Source organism: Cladophialophora bantiana (assembly GCF_000835475.1).
Source record: "Cladophialophora bantiana CBS 173.52 unplaced genomic scaffold supercont1.6, whole genome shotgun sequence".
Taxonomy (NCBI): domain Eukaryota; kingdom Fungi; phylum Ascomycota; class Eurotiomycetes; order Chaetothyriales; family Herpotrichiellaceae; genus Cladophialophora; species Cladophialophora bantiana.
Window position 1 is genome coordinate 1286130 of NW_015971580.1, and position 21392 is coordinate 1307521.

The 21392-nt window shown below is 53.1% G+C and overlaps 9 protein-coding genes across 9 annotated transcripts; 2 read left to right on the forward strand and 7 right to left on the reverse strand.

Moving 5' to 3' along the window:
• Positions 1 to 740: 740 nt before the first annotated feature.
• Positions 741 to 4982, forward strand: Z519_04776 (uncharacterized protein; the record flags this gene model as incomplete). Its single annotated transcript, XM_016762521.1, has 2 exons — positions 741 to 1218; positions 1279 to 4982. 2 exons carry the CDS (start codon positions 741 to 743, stop codon positions 4980 to 4982), a joined length of 4182 nt encoding a protein of 1393 aa, XP_016621468.1.
• A 426-nt stretch (positions 4983 to 5408) lies between these two features.
• Positions 5409 to 6185, reverse strand: Z519_04777 (uncharacterized protein; the record flags this gene model as incomplete). The annotated part of the gene is made up of 1 exon (XM_016762522.1): positions 5409 to 6185. One exon carries the CDS (start codon positions 6183 to 6185, stop codon positions 5409 to 5411), a length of 777 nt encoding a protein of 258 aa, XP_016621469.1.
• Positions 6186 to 7240: 1055 nt separating this feature from the next.
• On the reverse strand, positions 7241 to 9153 carry Z519_04778 (uncharacterized protein; the record flags this gene model as incomplete). The annotated part of the gene is made up of 4 exons (XM_016762523.1): positions 7241 to 7640; positions 7794 to 8595; positions 8672 to 8926; positions 9033 to 9153. The coding sequence occupies 4 exons, from the start codon at positions 9151 to 9153 to the stop codon at positions 7241 to 7243; spliced, it is 1578 nt and encodes a 525-aa protein (XP_016621470.1).
• Positions 9154 to 10620: 1467 nt separating this feature from the next.
• Z519_04779 (uncharacterized protein) lies at positions 10621 to 11804 on the reverse strand (the record flags this gene model as incomplete). Its single annotated transcript, XM_016762524.1, has 3 exons — positions 10621 to 11223; positions 11291 to 11602; positions 11706 to 11804. 3 exons carry the CDS (start codon positions 11802 to 11804, stop codon positions 10621 to 10623), a joined length of 1014 nt encoding a protein of 337 aa, XP_016621471.1.
• Positions 11805 to 12182: 378 nt separating this feature from the next.
• Z519_04780 (uncharacterized protein) lies at positions 12183 to 14018 on the reverse strand (the record flags this gene model as incomplete). The annotated part of the gene is made up of 4 exons (XM_016762525.1): positions 12183 to 12856; positions 12910 to 13193; positions 13253 to 13468; positions 13519 to 14018. 4 exons carry the CDS (start codon positions 14016 to 14018, stop codon positions 12183 to 12185), a joined length of 1674 nt encoding a protein of 557 aa, XP_016621472.1.
• A 929-nt stretch (positions 14019 to 14947) lies between these two features.
• On the forward strand, positions 14948 to 15421 carry Z519_04781 (uncharacterized protein; the record flags this gene model as incomplete). Its single annotated transcript, XM_016762526.1, has 1 exon — positions 14948 to 15421. One exon carries the CDS (start codon positions 14948 to 14950, stop codon positions 15419 to 15421), a length of 474 nt encoding a protein of 157 aa, XP_016621473.1.
• A 241-nt stretch (positions 15422 to 15662) lies between these two features.
• Positions 15663 to 17731, reverse strand: Z519_04782 (uncharacterized protein; the record flags this gene model as incomplete). The annotated part of the gene is made up of 2 exons (XM_016762527.1): positions 15663 to 16956; positions 17013 to 17731. 2 exons carry the CDS (start codon positions 17729 to 17731, stop codon positions 15663 to 15665), a joined length of 2013 nt encoding a protein of 670 aa, XP_016621474.1.
• Positions 17732 to 18458: 727 nt separating this feature from the next.
• Z519_04783 (eukaryotic translation initiation factor 5A-2) lies at positions 18459 to 19189 on the reverse strand (the record flags this gene model as incomplete). The annotated part of the gene is made up of 4 exons (XM_016762528.1): positions 18459 to 18523; positions 18583 to 18715; positions 18774 to 19040; positions 19169 to 19189. 4 exons carry the CDS (start codon positions 19187 to 19189, stop codon positions 18459 to 18461), a joined length of 486 nt encoding a protein of 161 aa, XP_016621475.1.
• A 418-nt stretch (positions 19190 to 19607) lies between these two features.
• Z519_04784 (uncharacterized protein) lies at positions 19608 to 21387 on the reverse strand (the record flags this gene model as incomplete). Its single annotated transcript, XM_016762529.1, has 4 exons — positions 19608 to 19794; positions 19886 to 20502; positions 20563 to 21101; positions 21177 to 21387. 4 exons carry the CDS (start codon positions 21385 to 21387, stop codon positions 19608 to 19610), a joined length of 1554 nt encoding a protein of 517 aa, XP_016621476.1.
• Between the last annotated feature and the right edge of the window lie 5 nt (positions 21388 to 21392).

Genomic DNA, 21392 nt, shown 5'->3' on the forward strand with positions numbered 1-21392 from the left:
ATCCAGGTATTATGCGCGTGCCTGCGTCTGCATGATCCTAGGCATAAGTTCCTGATCAAATTCAAGGGGCTGGAGAGTTTGGAAGGTCGAGCAATTCACCTCAGAGATGAAGCACGTGGCAGGGGGTGCAGTTCCAGTAGCTCTGGCTTAATTAAGGAAAGCGAGGGGGAGCACCGCTAGGCTACCAGGGATGTCCGCCTAGCCACCGGCCTGTAGGTGGAGTTATTGGCCCAAAAAGCCTGAGGGAGGAAGGGGGTCCCCTACAAGCAGTTAGCACAGTGGCAGTGGCACCGGGCTGAGGCCCTGGGCCTGGGCGTCTGCTGCCCGCACCGGAATGCCATCGTGGACCTCCGATGACCATCTTCTCCAACAATTCCCAGGACATCACTTCCATAGCGCATTTTCATGCCAACTTTATCTCACATTCACTACCCTGTACTCCCCCAAAGTACAATACCACCGCGGACTCTCTACGCTCTTTTCGGTCGCTTCCTCTCAGTCTCTTGTGTCTCCGCGTCCAAGATACTCACGACTCGACTCGATCTCACAGTCACAGCTGGCCTGCTGACTGAGAATTCGGGGCCTCCTGTCTAAGCAAGGCAATCTCTCCTGTCCACGTACGCCCTTGTCCGTTGTCCGATACTCCCTGCAACCGACCTCCGTTTACTCTGCACGAGACAATCGCTGCAGCCATTACAGTCGCCATGGTTTAAACTACATTTTCGTCCATACTTTACGCCATGCCATTGCGGACTCTACTGCCGTCCAAGCCTGCCTCAGGTCCTGCTCACGGGAGACATGGCAGTAACGTCGAAGATCCCCCCTCGACTTCGGCGAGCAGCAATGTGCCGTCCACTCGCACTCGCAGCCGTGGAAGCTCACTGAAGAGACTGAGTTTGAGTCTGTCGCGAACAAACGAAGAACCTTTCCCCCCCTTCTTGACGCAGGAGCCCGATAGACTTCCCTCCCACGAACCCTCTATCCAGCCTGATGTACCCTCCCACCAAGCTGACCCGCCCCAAAGTGCCAGCACTCCGGCTACCAGATCCTCTACGCGAGATGAAGGTGAAGGAAGAAATGGCCTTCAAAATGACTTCGGTCCTGGCCCTCTGCCCAAGCCTCAAAGGCTGTCACTCTTGGGCTTGAGACATGCGTCAGATCCACAACTGTCAACCAGATTCAAGAACGAGGAAATCAGTCCTTCGAATGAAGCCCCACGTATGTGTCCTTTCTTTTGTTTTTTTGGTGAACCAGTTGCTAAATTTTCTTGTTGTGCAGCTCCCAAAATCATCACAACTGCGCCTACGACAAACGAATTCGACGAACCTAGCCAGAAGCCATCCAAACGAAAATTGTTTGCTCGAGCACCAAGCCCCTTTCGGAAGAGTCGTAGCTTTAGACAGACGGTTTTGGACCCTTGGAAAGGTACAACTACCGAGGACGCGCAGGCTGAGCAGGGGAACTCGTCAAAGGCCGGAATGCCCAAGGAATCCACGTCCTTTGAGCGCCTTCCGCGGCCAAAGACAGGACATTCTGGAGTGGAACCACCTGCATACGGTGATGAATCGTCGTCCTCGCTTGCAATCCCCGTTACGAGACTTTCGGAATCGTCTCGATCTGATGACAGTTCTGGCGACCACCACGTCTACGCGAAGACTACCACTACACACACTATTTCTACCACCACCACATTCTTCAAACTCAAAAGGCGGAAGAAGAATAAGGGCCCGCTTTTCCCCTTACCTGAAAAGTTCGTGACGCCTGCCTCGGGTCGAACTACCAGCTCGCACACTCCTCAGGAGTCGCTGATGGGGAGAAAGTCCATGTCACCGAGCAGGAGATCAAACACAGCGGTCAGATTTGATACTGAGCCTAGCCGACATGGTTCGGCAGTTCCTTCACCAACTCATTCTGCTGTGGCACTTACCAATGCTCCATTTGGGTCACCTGGAGCAACGATCGTACGGCAAGACTCCAATTGGTCCACGCACTCGGGCCATTCTACTCCGTCAGTGACACTTGTGCCTCCTCGAGTATCAGGGAGAGGAAGGTCTTCGACCTTGAGTTCGCTAGGGAAATCAACTGAGAGGCTATCTGACGCCGGTCCCCAGCCAGCATCAACGCGGACATCAACCTCGACGAGTGGCAGAAGAAGCTTTGGCGACTTGTTGTCTCTTCCTCACCGACTACGGCAGAATTCTGCACCACCAACACGCCCTGGCGCCGGTTCCAGCCCAGGGACTCCAGGGTCAAAGTCGAACTCTCTCCATATATCACGAGAGCCAGAACCGGAACGGGTATATCCCAAGCGAGAGGATGGCGACACACCAGCCAGTTACCTGGAGAAGCTCGAAGCCGCAGTTCCAAGGAGTGCAATGGCATCTATTCTTTGCAAGAGCGCAGATGACTTCTCTAAAACTTGCTTGCGCAAGTACATGCGGGGCTTTTCCTATTTTGGTGATTCCATTGACATGGCGATCCGGAAAATGTTGATGGAGGTAGAGTTGCCCAAGGAGACTCAACAGATCGATCGACTACTGGCCGGGTTCGCGGACAGATACTACGAATGCAACCCGGGGATTTTCTCTTCCACCGACGAAGCGGCCTTTGTTGCGTTCTCCATCCTTCTCCTCCACTCGGATACGCACAATAAGAACAACAAGCGGAAGATGCAGAAACAAGATTACGTCAAGAATACCCAACAAGGCCCGGTGCAGATCTCGAGTGACATTTTAGACTGCTTCTACGACAACGTGTGCTACACGCCTTTCATCCATTTCGAGGACGAGGTTGCTGTTAACAGTCATCGTCTATCAGTGCCCAAGCCGAAAAGAAGCCTGATCAAGACCAGAAGCCTTGAAAGCCTCCGCGGCCCTGTCGACCCATACACTCTAATCTTGGACAATAAGCTGGACGTCTTGCGGCCGTCTCTGAAAGATGTCATGGATACGGAGGACTGTTATTGTTCCACAGGGACGTCCGGTATTCTCGAAACCGATCATCATCACAAGGCCTTTGTCCATTCGGCTGTGTTGCAAATTGTGTCTGCAAGGTCTAGGCCGGACGCTTTTTTATCCCAAGCCACCATCAGCAACCCCGGTGAAGCACAAGCTGGTCTGGTCAGTATCAAGGTTGCCAAAGTGGGGTTGCTCTGGCGCAAGGACCCGAAGAAGAAGAAGGCGAAGCGCCCATGGCAGGAATGGGGGGCGATTCTGACCGATTCGAAGCTCTACTTCTTCAAAGATGTGGGGTGGGTCAAAAAGCTGATTTCGCAATACGACGCTCATTCAAAGTCAGCCAGTAGATCTGCTCCCCTCGTCTTCAAACCACCCCTGACTTCTTTCGAGCCTGACGCGCTGATGTCTATGGATGATGCCGTGGCGCTGCTGGATTCGAGTTACAAGAAACACAAGAATGCCTTTGTCTTCATCAAGCACGGAGGTTTTGAAGAGATCTTCCTGGCTAACAGCGAGGTCGAGATGAACGACTGGATCGGCAAACTTAACTATGCAGCCACTTTCCGCACCGCCGGGGTGAGGATGCGTGGGCTCCTGGGTTCCAATTATGAAGGCCGCCATCTACTTCGAAAAGACTCCGATTTCTCAACCAAGAGCGGAGACACTCCACAGAAGGACAAGAAAGTCGACCCTCAAATGGCGTGGGAGATCATGTTCTACCGCCGGCAACTGATCAATGAGAAAATCAGCGATTTCGACGAGAGGATTGCCGTGGCTCAAAAGGAACTCGACAATCTTCTCCGCAATGCGCGTCACTTGCTGATCTTGCTCCCCATTCAGCAGAAGACACGAGAATTCCTTGTGCTAGCTGCTGGCCGTATGTCTGCCAAGTTGAAATGGACTAGGGTCGAGCTTTGGAGAACGAAGACTCACCGAGAGATTCTCTCCAAAGACCTAGAGGAGGAGGGCGCCACTGCCTTCCCTGCCCCCAAGGCGTCGTTGACCTCGACGCCTCAAAAGACCACCCCTCTAAAGACGGGCCAAGCAGATCTCGGACGAACCATTACAGACACTAGCCACGTGACCTTGTCACCAATCAGTGCCACTTCTTCGAGACCGTCTAACATCATTGATAAACTAAGGACGTCGGAAAATGTCAGTATGCGGACTGAGCAAAGCACGGTTGATCTTCCATCAGCTACAAGCCCGTCTCTGTCCGGAGAGCAGTCTCTGTCAAGACACGAAAGCATTCAAGATTCGCACAGTCTGTCACACCAAGTGTCTACCACCAGTTCTCGTCACAGTCGAGATAGAGACCGCCTCGCACGCGGGGCGGATGATTCGGAGGAGCGCGTCTTACGAGAAGCAGGGTTGATGCATGTCGACGGTAATGTCACCCGCGACAGGAGGCCCGATACTAGCGAGTCAGAAAGGGATCGAGTTGGCGCAATGGCGAGTGCGGTCGAGCCTTCGTCTAAGACTGGAAGTGTCCGCCGAAGCCTTCAGCGCAGTTTGCGTGAATCTCACCATCACCACCATCACCATCTTCACCAATCCCCTAGTGTCCATCGCCATAAGAAGGGTAAGGAGTCGGGTTCCAGTGTGGCCGCGGCAGAGGATGGAGGCAAATCGGTCTACGGTGAAGCTGAGGAATTGAAGCGAGGCACAGGCAGTTTCATCCTGCATGGCAAGAAGGCTAGCGTCATTACCATGTCTCCAGAATGGCAGCACATGTCCAACGAGGAGAGGTTGAAGTTGAGGAAGGCCGAACGAGAAAACGAAGAGGCGGTTGATGACAAGACTCCCGTATCAACAACGCCCTACAATCGAGACGTCACCCTGGATTCGGCGAGCCATGCTTCTTCGACACAGGCAGAGGAATGGGATGAACGGTTCGGGTCACCAAACTCGAGTCGGAAGCAAAGCTTTGCGACCACCACAGGGGAACAGTTTGTGGATGCGGAAACCGGTGAGGGCGATGGCCCAGTAGAAGTGGCTGGTGAGGTGGGAGTTGAAAAATCTTGATACATAGCTGAGGAACAACTTTCTCCGGCTGTGGGGAGGGGCCCTGGTTTTTTGGGGGGGGCGGGTGCGAGGCGGTGGACGATTGTTACGACTAAACGGATCATGTTCAAAAGGCACGACTTAGAGGAATGGGAATACAAAATGCAGGACGTTGGCCATGTAAGGCTTATTGCGGGGGCATCTGGAGCCGACGAGATGGGATAGATGAGCATTAAATGCAGAGAGACTCTTTGCTACCTTGATTTGAATGGGCAAAAGTGTTTCATTCTTAAGTGTCTTCTTGGAAGGCCTTGTCTGATGGACCCATGAACTTGGTGCCATATCCTCTCTTACGTACTCCCATGTGCTCGATGCGCCGGGCCAAAACGTTCCAAGTCGGTGCCGTCGGACTTGATGATCATCAGGGGGCCCCTCTCCCTCTCCCTCTCAAACCTCGGGCGTCCCCTCGGGGACGTCCTCACCAGCACTCCGGCGCAGAAAGGCCACCGTCTCCTCGACCCTGCTGAGGAAAGGACTATGGCCGCAGCCTTGCAGGACCTCTGTGCGGATTGGCAGGACGGCCCCGTCGGCGGCGCGCATACGGGCGACGACGCGCTCCTGCTTGGCGAAGTCCATGGCGCGGTCGTCGGTGGCCATGAGGTAGTGTATGGGTAAAGCAGTGTAGGCGCTGAAGGTGCAGGTGTCGAATAGCGCGTGGCTGGACATGGGGTTGAGCAGGGCCGACCACCGTTCGCTCTCCGCCGCGGGGAGGAGGTCGTGGTAGAAGAGCTCCGCGGGCGGCGGGGCCAGGATGTCCGGCACGGTTGGGCGCTCGTGCTGATCCGTGTCCACGATGCTCGTGCCCGCCGGGATGATGAACGAGGTGATGGCCGCGATGGCCACGACGGCCGTTGTGTGTCCTCCGGCCGCGGCCCGGCTCTGGCGGTCGAGACCCCTGACGGCGCCCGAGGCGGGTATGCCGCCGTAGCTGTGCGGGACGACGATGACGTCGGCGCCACCGTCGAGTTCGTCCAGGATGGCTTGTCGCACGGCTGCGACGTCCTCGTGGTGGTCTGGCACGATCTCGGTGGGTGCCTTGTGCACTGACGGCAGCGCGGGCGCGACGGCCCTGTAGCCGTGCCGGTTGAGGGCTGTCATCAGCGGCTCAAAGTGGGCTGGTCGATGCCATGCGCCGTGCACGATGACGAAGGTTGGTTTTGACATTGATATTGCTTTCCCTTTTGTTGCCTCCTGGTTGTTGCTGTCGCTGTTGCTGTTGCGACACTGTCTGTTGTGCGCTGTAGTCTTTTTCGTTTCTTGCCTGGTTTTGTCCGCTTTCTCTCTCTGTCTTTTTTTTTCTCTTTTTCTCCCTCCTGTCTGTCTCTCTCTCTCCTCTCTCTCTCTCGCTCACTCTTTTTATCTTCTAAAGTAGTCCTTTGAACGGGAACGCAGGCGAGAGTAAGAAAGCGCAGAAACAGAACGAGGAGAAGGACTGCTAGGAATGAGAGAGGGAAGAGAAAAGAGAAAGATCGTCTTTGTATATGCGCCTACGCTAGACTGACGTGGTACCCACGCTGTTCCGCCATCATGCTGACACTCTTGTCCTCGCCCCCGACCTCGCTCTCAAGAGAAGGGCGGCGACAAAGAGGCGTGCACGAGCATGATCCGCCCTTTCGCCTGAGGCCTGATGACAAATGCCTAAAAAGAAAGGGGCCATATTAACTATTAAGGGGAAGGGAAGGGGGCCTGAAAAGAAGAAAGAAGGAAAAAAGCCAAGGAGGAAAATAATTAATAATAGGAGCGGAGAGAGAGAGAGTGAGAAAAAGAACCAAGATAGGAAACGCCTGCTGAGCGTAATTCTGCTAATACTCCCATGCCACCGCCGGTACATACATCATTACAACCGTGCCTTTGTATACCGTTTCAAGACTTATATACTCCGTCTCCGCGACATGGGGAGAGATCGCTCGCTATGTCCCGGGTACTTTGCACCGCCCACCAGAGGGTACCTAGAGGATAAGGCATGAGGCACAGGGCACAAGGGAAAGGGAGATAATTTGAACTCTGCGAGTTTTGAGAAAGGATCTATAGAATGGACACAGAAGGGAAAAAAGTTTATTACATGGATCTTTCAGAGCTACTGCTGCCTGGGCGTACAATATCACAATATCATCCTCTTCGGAGACCAGCATCGGCGTGAGCATCAACATCAGCGTCAACGCCAGTGTCATTTCCCGAACCCCCCCCAAAAAGGAATTTCAATCACTCAGGACGTCATATCACAACGTATGCACCTCGTCAAGCGGATCCCTCTCCCTGCCTCCCTCCCAGACCTTATCCACGAGCGCCCTTCTCTCATCACTGCGAGGTGTCAGATCAAACACAAACGGCTTTGGTTGGACGTTGAAGCCGGCCGTGTAGTCGTACAGCGGGACTTCAACACCAGGACGCTTGGAGATGTGCGCGGCCCACGCGATCCGCGCGACCAGCAGGTGCAAAGAGTTCTCGGCGATGTTCATCCCCGGGCAGATGCGTCGGCCGAACCCGAAGCACGAGTAGTTTTGTAAGTTGGGGAACTTGTCCAAAGGCTCCCGATACGTCGGGTAGCCTGGCTCCAGCCAGCGGGACGGGTTGAAGGTTTCTGGGTCTGGGTACAGTTCTGGGTCGCGGTGGATGGCCCTATCGGAATTTGAGAAAGAGTGCTTGTTAGTAATTTTCATACGTTTTGTTGGGGCTCCGGGGCTTGCTGGAAGTGAAAGGCGGGAGATGGGAGGCGCGAGGAGAGAACAGAGAAAAAGGACAGAAAGGAGAGCAAGGCAAGCCAATTCTCACCATTGGTTTGGATGGATGTTGGTCCCCGCAGGCAAGAAATACCCATTGTACACATCATCCTTGATCAACTCGTGCGGCACGCCTCCCGCAGTCACCGGGCGCCATCGGAGCACCTCCTTGATCACGGCCCGACATGTCGGTAAAGAGGGAATGTCGCTGTAGTCTGGCACGCGGTGGTCGCCAACCACCTCATCCACCTCCTGCTGGATCTTCGTCTGCCACTCGGGCCAGTGGCACATACAGAGGATGAAGGACATCATGGCGGCGGCGGTGGTGCCGGCTCCGGCTTCAAAGAGCGTGCCGATAACATAGGCGGCCTCGTCGTCCGACAGGCCGAACTCTGCCTGCCGTTCGAGGAACGTCTTGGAGAAACACCGCGGACCCTGGTCGGAGCGCATCTTGTCCCTGACTTCCAGAAGCAGGCCGCGGAACACGTTGATCTCGAATTCGTGCAGCTGCGCCGCTTCGCGCTTGAACGGCGCTAGCCAGCTAGGCAGGTACATCAGGATCGGGAACGTGTCCACCAGGTACGCCCCAGGAGAAGCAACCCGCTCGACGGCGCGGACAATCTTGAGGATGTCGCGCACGTAGACCTCGTCGCCTGTCTCGACCGTCTTGCCGTAGCACAATCGCATAACCACGGCCGCGGCGTATCTTTCAAAGAGCTGTTCGTATTTCTCTGGCGTTCGAAGCAGGTCGTACAACAGCCGCTCCGACTCGTAAATCTGTACGGGCTGGTAAGACGTGGCCGACGCGTGCATCGTCATATTGTGCATCACTTTACGTCCTCGTCGCCATAGCTCTGTATCCCGACCTTCGTCAGTCTCCGGCATGGCCTGGGGCTATGTGGTTATCAGGCGGGAAGTGTTGAGACGCACCTCCATAAGGCAAGAACAGAGGTCTCAGGTCCCGTGACATCAGCCTCGCGGCCATGGGCAACTGTTCTCGAGATGAGTACAGATTGCCTCGCTCCCGCAAGAGGTTGTTGGCGATCTTCTCAGTCGACACCATGACGAGATTTCGGCCGAAGATGGAGATGCGGTAGATGGGACCATATTGATCGGCCCAGGCTTTGAATTTCAACCACGAGTGCTGTGGTGGGATGTCTAGGAGATTTCCCACAATGGGCTTGCCTGTTACAAGATCTACCGTTAGATACCCGTTGTTTGCCTTTGGCAGAAAGGGACAGAAACAGATGAAGACCGGATCAGACAAGGGGGACCCCGGGGGCCGACTTACCCTTTGGGCCGGGCGGCAGTTTCGCATTGGAAGGGATTTTCGACCGGTTGGAATAATGCTGGATGAAAATGCCCACCAGCAAAAGGACAACAGTGCCGGCTGCGAAGAGTAAAGAGGCCATCCCGTTGCTGCTGCTGCCGTTGTTGTTGTTTTTGTTGTTGTTTGAACTCAGTCGACAGGGTTTGGAGGAGGCATATTTTGCTCGGTTATATATGCATTCTTCCTCGTATATGGGCTGATGCACGAGGTTGGTTCACCATGTACTCCCTCCTCTTCCAAGCTTAGCTTGTTGCTTTACTGTACTCCTAGGCCACCCTGAGGCGTCCTATTGGAGTCTTCGGTAAGCAAATAAGCGGGGATCAAAACTTATGCACCGTTAGCACACCAACTCCGCACCATAAGGAAGGTTGTTTATCCAGGGCAGATCTTGCTCAATCCACAACGTCATTGGTGCGAGCAATCTCCCTCTCCCTAGTTTCCTTTTCATCTCTTCCAGGGGCTGGCGACAATCAGACAGAGTCACAGTCCTGAAAGGGTTGACTTCTAATGATCTCAGGTCTGTGTTCGCTCCTGGTCACCGCATCCCGCCGCGTAGAAAGCTGGAAGGCGACAAGCCACCCATGGAGGGAAAATGTAGAGAACTCTACTCGTACATTTCATGGGGGTTATCCCGAAAGGCTGGGGGTGTTCTCTTCGGGAGATGACTGGGCGGAGTGTGACCGGGGATATATTGCTAGAACCTCGGGTTTGCTCAAATCTCCGCTATATCTGTGATTAGAAAATAGTGAATACGGCTAAGGGCCATGGTGATAGATGGGTTGTTGATGATATGGCAAGGGAAGGCACAAACCACTTCGCTAGCAGATGGACTAACGCAAGACCGAGGTCTGGCGAAAAGGGGCAATTCAATGTAAGCTTATCATACCCAAATGGCTGACTCATAATGCCTCAGTTTCGTCCAGACAAGGTTGAATTTGAATAGCAAAAGGACGCTTGTTCTGCAGAGGATAGATCAAGCATCTATTTCGGGCTAGTGAACTCCAAATGCTGCACAATATCCTCTCGGAGAAAGAGGGGGGAGTCCTGTCCAAAGCAAGGGGACATGGTGAGATAAGAGCGTCAGCCTTGTCAACTCCTCGCGCGCTGGGTTGACACTATGCGATTCGCGATGCTCTCGGCACGCATGCTCTCGGCACGCATGCGGTCCTGTAAGAATTGAAAGGTGAAAGGAGCAACGGACACAGGCTCCCTGTAAAGCGGCCGCTGGCTCAGTGCAGAGCATGAGGCAGTGCATCTGGAAACCGTCCTCGGAAACTGTTCGGGTGCTGAGAGACCTCCATTTCTCAACGTCGAATGTGGGATCTCATCCTCTCCGCAAGGTCGGTCTCTCTGCAGCCTTTCTTGCTGCAAGGGCATTGCTCCTGCACCTATGTCAGCATCAGCTCAGTTGCGAACAAGACAGCCCCGAGAATAGGACAAGCGACAGTCAATTTGAGCCACGCCACGGTCGAGTGTCTTAGGACTGCAACTCTCTCTGACGAATCGCGCCCGGACCGCCGATCTACAGGGCCTGCACTTGCGACTTACCTCACATATATGGCCGACATTCCCTGTCACTCCACTCCCAAAACGCTTTCGCAATCCCATTCCCGTCTTCTTCCACACTCATGCAGCTCTTCCTAACGTCGTCTCTGACATCCAACACGCGGCCCCAAGGGCCGATATAACAACCATTCGTCCCAGTGCTCACGTCTTTCGAAAACCCAGAATATAGTTCTGTATATGCACCGAAAATAGCGGGGTACAAAATCAGATTCTGGAAGAACCTCCGTGTGGGAGACACGTAGCGCTGCAACTCGGTGCGAAGATTTCCGGGGTTGAAGCATGTGCTAACTATACTTGGGCCGTGCGTCCTGGACCGTTTGCCATACTCAGAGGCGTAAAACAGATTACCGGCTTTGCTGATGGCATACAGCGTTTGGGGGTCGGTGAAGGGGAGGTCTGGAGCGCCGTCGGAGTCCAAAGACATTCCGTGCTTGGGTGAGTAAAGGTCGATTACCACGGAGCCAGCCCACGACACTCGGACTGTGTTTGGTGGCGAGGCTGCTGCTGTGGAACTGAGGATCGGGTGGAGAAAGTGCGTGAAGAGCCAGGGACCCAGACAATTTGTGACAATGTGCAGTTCATGGCCCTTGACACAAGCAAGAAGGTTAGTTTGGCCGGCATGGTTCGTAGACAAGCTGAGAGGCTCAACGAACCTGAGCGCCCCGGGACCCGACCGGTGCCAGCATGACTCCTGCGTTGTTACAGAGCCAATCCAGTCTCGTCTCCTGACGAAGAAACTCGTCCGCACTGGCTTTGATTGTGGCCAAATCGGCTAGGTCGAGCTTCAGAAATCTGAGCGCCCCCTTTGGTTTTGTCTTTGAGCCGATTGATTCGACGATGGACGAGATCGCTTTCTTGCACCTCTCTTCCGACCGCCCAGCGAGGTACACCGTCGCATTGTGTTGATACAGAATTTTGCAGACTTCAAATCCCACTCCGGCATTTCCACCGGTTACGATACAGACCTGTGTGGACATCGTCGGTTAGGACATGATCATCCTGACGGAGGGTCACGTTGGTCGACAAGTGTGAAATTCTAGAAGTGTCATGTTGAATTTGGTCACGTACTTTTCCGGTCTGATCTGGTAGATTCATCTCCGAAAGTGGAGGTTTTGGAATGAAGAACGACTGGGCCAATGGCCCTTGGCGACTGAGAGCGTGTCCCATCGTTTTATAGAGGCCTGAACTTGTTGTATATCTCAGTTGAGGTGGGAAGCAGGACGTCGAGATTCGGAACAGCTGCAGGACTTTGATCTGGGCCGATTGATGTCGCATGAGGGTTTGTTGCATTAAGGAAGGTCAAACGACGATCCAGTTGAAAGTGCCAGATGTTGTTTCATGTTGTGTCGATCAAGTGTTGTCGTCCAATCAAAACCCAGCTTCGGAGTTTCGCATCAGATGTCATACCGGATCGGCCCACCGAAGCACAGCCTTGCCAACTCGTCTTCGGCATCCATCCCTGTGGCACGATTATGAATGTCTACCCTGGTATCTGCCGCTCATTTCCTGGCAAGCTTGAAATGAAGTCACACGCTGCCTCGCAGTTCACCCGGTTCCAGTGTCACCCCACTTGATAAATAGATCTGAAGGGTCCGAGCTTGCGGCGGGTTTGTCCCAAGCAGATACGAAGTCCGGACGGCCTGCCAGACCGCCGGGGACGTCCAAGCAGCTGTCATGCCCTGTGGGAAGCGCTTCCTGCGTCGTTTGCATGGGATTGGGAGAGAATAAGTCCTCACGGAAGGTTGGAGGGCCTGTCAAAGCCGGAGAATACCACCTTTTCGAGTCCTCAACCAAGCGACGCAAATACACTAGATAATGTTCGGACGGGTTGTGAATGGTAGCAAGGACATCTCCGAATTTCGCCGCAAGGGATTCGAGGTAGTATCGTAGATTCGCCACAGTACGCAGGAGGTTGGCATCCAGCAGGGGGGCATCAACACCAGTGGAGAACCTTCCTAGGACCAGCACGGCGTAGAGCAACCTCAGGAGGTCAGGCGTGGTGAAGTTGAGGATATTGCTCGTGGAGAGAGACAAGAGATGGTCCAGGTACTCCACCGTGGCTTCCAAACACCCGAGCAAGCTATTATGTCGAGCGGGCGAAATGTACCATGGTGAGCTCGACCCCGGAGGAGGCACGCTGAATGCAGGTGGTGGTTGGGAGTGGAAACCGATCTCTTTTGCATAGATCTTGATCGCATGATAAGAAGAAACTACATTAGCTGTAATCTTGTGTCAATGTGGCAGTTCTCCAGATAGCTCACGTTGGGCATACCATTATTCCAGACTTCAGGTGGAAAATCTGTCCGTGACTGTTCTATCTGCTGATCAAATTTGATGCAGAGTGTTTCGATCTTTTCGGAGTCCAGCTCGCACTGTTGATCTGCTCTGTCATATCTAAATGATTGGTTGATGTCTTCCTGAAGTCGCTGTAGGTGGACACAGATCGGAAGAAGGGCATCCGACTCTGCGGCTCCGATCCCTGCAAGCAACTCGCTACATGCGCTGATATAATTGCTGTGTGGAAGATTGTTTGGTTTTCTCATTGTGAAACACATCCTAGAGCGAGATATCAGCCAGTCACCACGTGTTCAAGGTGTATTAAGGGAGAGGCGTACGACGAGGACAGACAATAGCATCCGAGAAGAGCTCTCCTTCCTTCAACTTCTTCGATTGGGAGTCGGGATTTGACGAGTTCTGGGACGAGATTTGCTGGGTTTATTGGTAATTGCTGTCGCACTGGTCTGTCCAAGCCAAGCTCAAGAGCAACAGAATTGGCCGTCTGCAAGAGCGGATACAATTGTTGACGTGCGGGATCGAAGTGGAAATGATACCTACTCCACAGATTAGTCGGTATTGAGGATTCTTAGACCACGAGGCTAACCAATTCAAATAGACCAGGAGCCCCTGGAGGAGATCCAGGCTCTTTTCACCTTCCACAATCAGTTTTCGACTCAATGACTCCTTGAGCTCGGTCTCCAGTTTCTGCTGAAGCGCAATATTCGACTGCGCAGCAAAGGTGAGGATCGAGAGGAGAAGAAATGGCCTCTTGCGGCGAAAAATGTCCAATCCAATCGTGGAATCGATAACGACGAACGGGAAATTGCAAGCCTGGCCCCGAAAGATCTGCAGTGAGACTTCGGCTTGCTCAAAGCTGACATAGCCTTTTGAAATGGCATCTTGAAAGCCATCAAACACAATATTGGAGAATTGGAACGGTGCAATATGCACTGGTATCGGAAACCCCCTTTGCGTGAACGTTGAATATGGGGACTCATGAGGGTTTACTGATGTTTGTGTAATCAACCTAGAATGCAACGGACGGCCAGCAGTATCCTTGCTGGCGGATAGACGAGCCAATATTCCTTCGACCCTCTGCTCCATTTCTGCGATGCGGCTGTGTGCCACTCAGTTAGCTGGAGGATCTGGCAATGCGTCCGAACCCTTACCTTCTGGAGTTCTTCGCTGTCTTCGGTCTCGCCTTTGCCTCGAGAAAGACACATATCTTCCCGTCTCGCGCGCATCTTCAGACATCAATGCTTTGTATCTCTGTACTCGAGCTGGAGCCGTACCTCAAACATCGAGCAGGATCTCCTTGGCTGGGTAAACAACGCCCTTTGACTTCTCGGCACACCTCGCAAGACTTCCGCAAGCGTGGCGTAGGCGTGCCCGTTCCCTGGTGGCTCATCGCTCTTAATGAGCTAGTTGGCTGCATGGATGCGTTCGAGCACAAAGGAGAACCGGTTTCTAATCCCTACCCCGGGGCGGCACGTCTCTATTGGGACGGTTCAACAACATCGGTGAGAGGGCTTGGGCCAGAAGGGCGCTTACATGTGAGCCAACATGTGGGGTAGTACAGAAGAGGAGTGGGAGGCCGTAACGCCTCGACGTGTTCTGATATGTGCTACTCGGTACGGGTGTTCTGCCGTAGCACGGATACAGATCCGCTTCCCGACGTCACTGTTACCGAGGATGGTGGTAAGGAAGCTATTCATTCCCCCCAGCCGGTTGTGGAGCGCGAATGGAAAAAAAGTCGCATTGAACAACATGCGTGCAAACCATCCTTCTCACGACCAACGTCCTCTTGCATAGGCCATTCCATTCTACCTCGTACCGGGACCAACATCGCTGAGCAACCGACAATGGCATCCAAACAAGCTGCTTCATCCTTCCAACAATGTCTCCGCACATTCTCAGCTTCTAGGAGAGCTTCCCGCTCTTCCAGAACTGTCCGCGGAAGCCCGCATCAACGTCATCTGGCCTCGACGCAGCCTCAATCACTTTCCTACAGGTCTGAGGCCTGCGCTCTCTGGATGCCCCGGCCTCGACAACCAAAACGGCACTTTAGCACCACTTTGGTTGGTCGCAAAGATGAACACTCTTCCTCTTCCTCCTCGTCCACTTCTGCCCCAGAACCGCAGTCAAGACTCTACACGTTCACAGACATGCAGTCCCTCGCATCCAGCCCCGACCCAAACCGCATCATCGTCGACGTCCGCGAACCCTCCGAGTTAAAGTCCACGGGCAAGATCCCTGGCTCGCGCAACCTCCCAATAAAATCCGCGGCCGACGGCTTCTTTCTGGGACCGGAGGAGTTCGAAGAGAGATTCGGGTGGGAGAAACCCTCGCAGGATGACGAGGTCATATTCTATTGCAAGGCCGGCGTGAGGAGTCAGGCGGCGGCGAGGTTAGCAGGACAAGCCGGCTTTGGCGGTAAGATTGGCGAGTTTCCGGGAAGTTGGTCTGAATGGGCTGAGAAGGGTGGGGAGGTGGAAAGAGTGGATTGAGACGGAACTCAGTTAAGAGACTGGCGGCGTGACGTGGTACATACCCATAAGTGTCTGATTTGTAGCAGGGTAAGAGAGGGGGACGGCCTCGGAGGGCGATGGTTCCCTCAACGTTGTACAGTTGAGAAAGCCGAAAGGCTGTACTGCGGGCACGATGCTTTCACGAATGATGAAGCGATGATGCCAATGCACAAGCAGCGATGCTGTTCTTCTCGCACCTATCAAAGTCTCAGACCCCAAGTCACGAGTATAGGGACATTTCCGTGTCAACTACTTCTTCGAGGCTCTCTTCGACATTGGGTGACTGCCCAATTTCCAAGCCCTCCATCTCTCTCGCCAGCTTCCCGGGAGGACTCGTCTCCGGGTGGAAGTCCATGTCTTCATCGGCATCTAGGGGTGCTCCGTTGCCGCCACCACCTTCACCTTTACCCGGGTCCATTCCTTCGCCAAACACCTCTTCCCGTCTCCTATCCACAAGCCACTGTTCTACTTTCTCCTCGGTGCGGTTCACGGCGAGCAAGAGAGCCTTGACGCTCAAACAAGCCGTCTCGGCCGCTTCTTCGTGGAACGCCTTCACCACGGCCCCACCATCTGGCTCCCTGTCTAGGTCCTCGATCTTGGGGTATCGCGGGTATCGAGACCCAGGGCGGAGAATGTCCAAGCCGCGCTCACTCTCCTCTTCGAGAGAAATGGCTCGTCGTGACTTCAGAGAGGACTGGACCTCGACAATTCGCGCACGGAGTCGGGAATCCTCTTCCTCGTCGGCCTTCCTGTTCTCTGCCAGTGTCTTTACGCGCTCAGGGACGTCGTGAAGGGGGAACATGTCGAGGATATCCTTCTCGATGCCTTGTTCTTTTGCTTGATCTGAATGCGCGGCATGTTTCCCTGTGATCCACGTCTGTTGGTACCAGTCCATGTATTGGTCCAGTTGTTGGTCCGTCATGTCGAGAACGTCGTTGTCGGTAACGTGAATTTCAGAGCCTGGTTTGAGGGCATTGTGGTCGTCGCCAGCCGCGGTCTGCTTGTTAAAGTTCGCTTTGGCTTCCAGCCAGGCCGGCCAATTCACATGCAGCGTCGTTGGATCATTAGGATCTTGTGGATAGCGCTTCACGGTCTCCGAGTCGAACGGGAAGAGAAACTTTGTGGCAACAACGACGAGAGCGATGAGTTGGCTCTCTGGATACGTTGTTGGCTGACGCCTTGTTGTCTGCGATGACTTTGTAGGGTCAGCGTAGCAAAAATCATACTTTGTAACGATGTTTAGCCGGAGAGCGGCGCTGTAGACCTCGAGTGGCAGAGCGAGTTGACGAATGTAGCTGAAAAGGATGAGATTCCGGTTGATCGGTGGCATTATCATGTCAAAGGAGGTATCGTACCATCTCGCGCGATGATAAACAGCTTTTTGAAGGTCATCAGGTCCCAACAGGTGCATTGTATCCAATGCCTGGTGATACTCTCCCGGCAGGCGGTCTTTCATGTCCTGCGGGACATGTCTGATCGCGCGGATGAATGGAATGTCTTCTTCAACTATCCATCTGTTCGAGGCGAGCTCGCATGAGCGAGGGTTCTCAAAGTTTCAGGTTCGACTTACTTCAGGATTTTAGCCAGTCCAATCGGCCTTCTTAGCATGACGATCCCCAGATAATTCATGGCTATCGTATCAACGAGTGTAGGATAGCTGTGTGCTGACTTAGTCCTCCTGAGAGGCTCATCCTTCTCATCGACATCGGGGTCGATGTCCGTCTCATTACCAGAGCTTGCGGTCGTGTCCTCTTTGTCCTTTGTATCTGCGAGGCTATCACCGAGCCGATGTTCTAGCTTCGAGAGCCACAATGTCCACAAGTCCCGCACAATTGCCTGGGTTATTGTTAGAGAGAAATGCACAGAACGGTGGCAGTCCACAGAACTTATAGCCTGTGTTATGACATACCCATAATTCTGGCGGTAGTCCTTTTTGATGGACGAGGGCGTAGCATTGCTTCCATAGGATAAATTGCCATGATTGAAGAAAGAGTTGGTACGCCTTGGTCCCACGAAGTACTGTTCGACTTTCATGAGCAAATATCTGGTCTGACGCTGAAGGGCTTCGTGGATGACATTCCGAGTCACTTGCCGTTGCATACCTTTGGATATCTTTTGCTTCCGTTTGACCTCCTTCTTCCTCACCACAGTGCCCTGGCGCCCAAAATCTGCGTCGTCCGCGGCAGTTGCAAGTCCCCGACCTTGGTCGTGTCCCCCCGCACAGAAGATTCTACCATCTTCATCGTGAAAATCCGTCGAGCCACATTCGGCACACTCTTCTCCATCCATAGTAGCCAAGTGTAGATGAGCGAAGTCTCGTTGACATGGCGAGCTGTGCCTTGTGAACGGCAATATTCAAGGCGATGAGAGCAATGAGAAGTTGTGGTCCACTATAATGACGCAGAACATTGAATGGGTTGTCGGGACATGGATGTACGACGTCTATGTCGCGTGAGTTTGGGTTCTACAACATGTGCCAAGACTTGGGACGTGGCACTAAACTCACAGAATACATAGATGCCGTATTCAATATAGTCAAAAGAACAACTTTCACAAATGGAGAATTTCAAGTGAGAAAAATCATGTTACATAAGGTCGAGATGAGAGACGGTGTGAAACCAATCAGCGATCGGCCATTTCTGCTTGAAGCGAGGATAATGAAGGCTGAAGCATTAGGTACTGATAGGATGTGCTAAGACCTGTGCACTTCCGAGATGTAATGCAGGTTGCTGTGGTTCGGTAATTGCTCTGTTATTTGTCTAGCTACCACTTTTCAAAATGCAGAAGGCTGCTGATCCATCGTTGAATGAAAAACAGTTGCTTTTTCAGGGCAAGCCACAGATCTATGGCCCAGCTGCCTCTAGGCAAGTTCGTATCTTTTCGCCTACTCGGATTTTCGGCATGTGCGAACTTGCCTAACACCAAAAACGCTGATGTATGACCCGTTATTGCTGATCCATAAATACATCAGTCGTGAAGAGCGAGTCGCAGATCTGCTGGTGGACTCAAAGCCCGTTTATTTGGGAGCTTCCTTAGCATCGACAGCAGCTTCCTCCCCCATCGCAGTCAAGACAATGACATCTGGCAACGCATTAGTGGCCCCACGCGAGAGCATTGCATCTTCGGATTGGGTTACTCACTGGTATCCTTCTCATCGGTGCGGAAGAGTTTCTCAATCTTTTCGCCGACCTCGCCCTCGGGCATCTTGACATCGTCCTTGGTGGAGCCGTCGTCAGACATGAGGGACAAGAAGCCGTCGTCAGTAATGTCAAGCTGCCCTCATCATTAGCATTCTTGGCTTGCCACATCCCGCCTAGCGCCCTTCTCTTACCAATTGGTATTCACGACGAGTGACGTTTGGAACATCCATGTTGTGGGTGGACGGGGAGAGATCTTCCATCTTCCGGCCGGTGAAGATGTCGAGGGCAACCAAGTGGACCTTGGCGTGACCGTGTTTTCCAGTCTTGGAGGTGGACATTTCGACAATCTTGCATGGGCGACCCTTGATGACAACGAAGCCGTTCTTCCTCAAGGCTGAACATTGCATCGGGTAGGTGGCCGACGCCCCGGCATCGGCGGACTCGAAGGTGTGCTCATGCTAGAAACAGGGCATGTCAGTGTCTGGTGCGACAGGGCAGAGAACCCGAGGCGTCAAGGATGTTGCAAATGCGGCGACTGGTTTGCGCAAGTACAAAAGGCGGGGATTTTCATGGGGGAAAGGCTTACCTGCGCGTCGTTGTCCGCCATTGTGGAAACTGAGAAGATGTCGCTTAAAAAAAGAGAGGAAGATATGCAATGATGGGGAGGATGATATCAAACGGTGAGCGACAAATTCTCGAAAGAGAGGGATGGATGGGAGAAAGAGACCAAAGGAACTTGAAGAACCCAGGCCAGTCCAAAGGAAAATATCGTTGTGCAGAAGTGGGATCGTGAACGTCGCAGAGGGGCAACTTGCCGCCCAATCGATAACCCCCCGCTAACCTGTTTGGGGATGTTTCTCTTGGCGCCTCCGCTTCAAGCGTGAAAAACGCACATCACAGACACGTACTGTTGACGTCAAAATCTCGAGAGGTCGAAAGAAGGAGAGAAAATAAGAAAATACCATATTACGTCGTGAATATATCCCGGGTGCGTGATTTTTTTAATTCAATGGCGCCAAACCACATTAGAAATCGCAACCACTCTTCTTGTTCGGCTTTACTATCACCTGGATGCCCTGGGAGTCAAGCCTGGGAAACGGAAGAAAGAAGTCGTGAGCCAACTCCACATCACTATTGTCGGTCTCATACAGCTCGAATTTGAAATACCGGAACATAGCTGCCAGTGTTAAATAGAGCTCGGCGTAAGCGAGGCTATGGTTCGACACAAGACACTGTCAGCACAGGACACATAGGCCGAGGGTGCAAGATACAATATCAAAATTTTAGGAGAAGCACCACTCACTTGATGCCCAAACAAGACCTCGTGCCCTTGCCAAACCCCACAAAGTACCGGTCTAGGCTGGATCCATTCTTGGCTTTTGGTGAGTCAAGCCACCGTTCAGGGACAAAGGACTTCGAGTCAGGGAAGATTTTCTCATCATGGTTGAGAAAAGGGATTGTCATCGAAATCGGCGTCCTAGCCGGAATGGTCCACTCGCCGTATTGGACTGGTTTGGGGAATAGACGAGCATTGCGCGATGTGGTGGAATAGGACAGCCGGATGGCTTCTTTAATGCAGGCTGACAGATATGGAAGCCTCTCTAGTTCCGTCCATTCCAACGGTGCGCTGGGGTCTAGCTCGTTGACATCTGGAATGGCTTCCTCGAGCTCTTTACGCAGACGTCCGAGGACACTTGGGTCGCTTAAAATGTAGAAGGTGGCCACGCCGAGTGCCCAGCCAGTGGTGGCGAGCCCAGCTCCAATTATCAACTGTGCCTCGTCCTGCAGGCGGCGGTCGGATTTCTCACTCAAAGGCAGGTCGCCGCGAAGCAGCTCCGAAAACACAGTTGGGTGATCACTTTTTGCGGCAAGGGCATCAATCTTACCCGCCTTCAAGTCGATGATTTGTTTAGCAAAGTCCTACGCGGTTCATTTCGTCAAAAAAAGGCCATAACAACAGGTATTCTCAGGATTACTCACTCTTTGCATCTTGAAAACAAGGGCATACAATGGTTCCAGCTTGACGAGCCAGGCCTGTGGCAAGCAGTTCAAGATTTTCGGCACCAAAGGGAATTGCAGCGACATGTTCCCACTGAGGCTGACGGCCCTGAATGGGTCATGAAGAATAGGTGACCAGCCAGGAACATCAAGGCTGTTGTAGTCATGAGCAAAACAGTATTCCATGATAACGTCTTCCGCCAGGGCCATATAGCCCCGATTGACGGGTAACGGAGCGCCAGACTGCTGATATTCTCGTCCTTTGGCAATCAACTTGTTGAGCTTCTTGCGGATGATAACCTGGAGATCGATAATTCTCTTTCGCGAGAAGAAAGGGTTCAAAGCGTTTCGTCGTATGCGGTGCAACTCGTCTGGAGCAGTACTCAGGACTGAGTTCTCGTTCCCGAAGCGGCCGGACATCCAGGCGTATTTGTCCACCCTTCCAGCCTTTGTGAAGATGGTTTCCCAGAAATCTGAGTCTAGAATATGGACCTCGTCCGGCGTGATGCGAACAATTGGTCCTGCAGCACCCGCGCGGGCAGGTCAGGCCCGAAACTTGTTTTGTGAGACATTATAGAAACGACATATAAACGCACCGTACTTTTCGTGCAGGGCTTTTATGTGAAAAATAAACTTCCCCTGCAAATGAACATCGTAGTAGTATTCATGCCATCTGCTTACTGCCGCGTACTTGGGCCCTGGGAATCGGGCTAGCGGGTGACAGTATAGTCTGTATATGACAAGCCCGTAGACGTATGTGAGGCAGATCAGACCCGAAATGATCAGGCTCGAATACAAGTAAGACATTATTC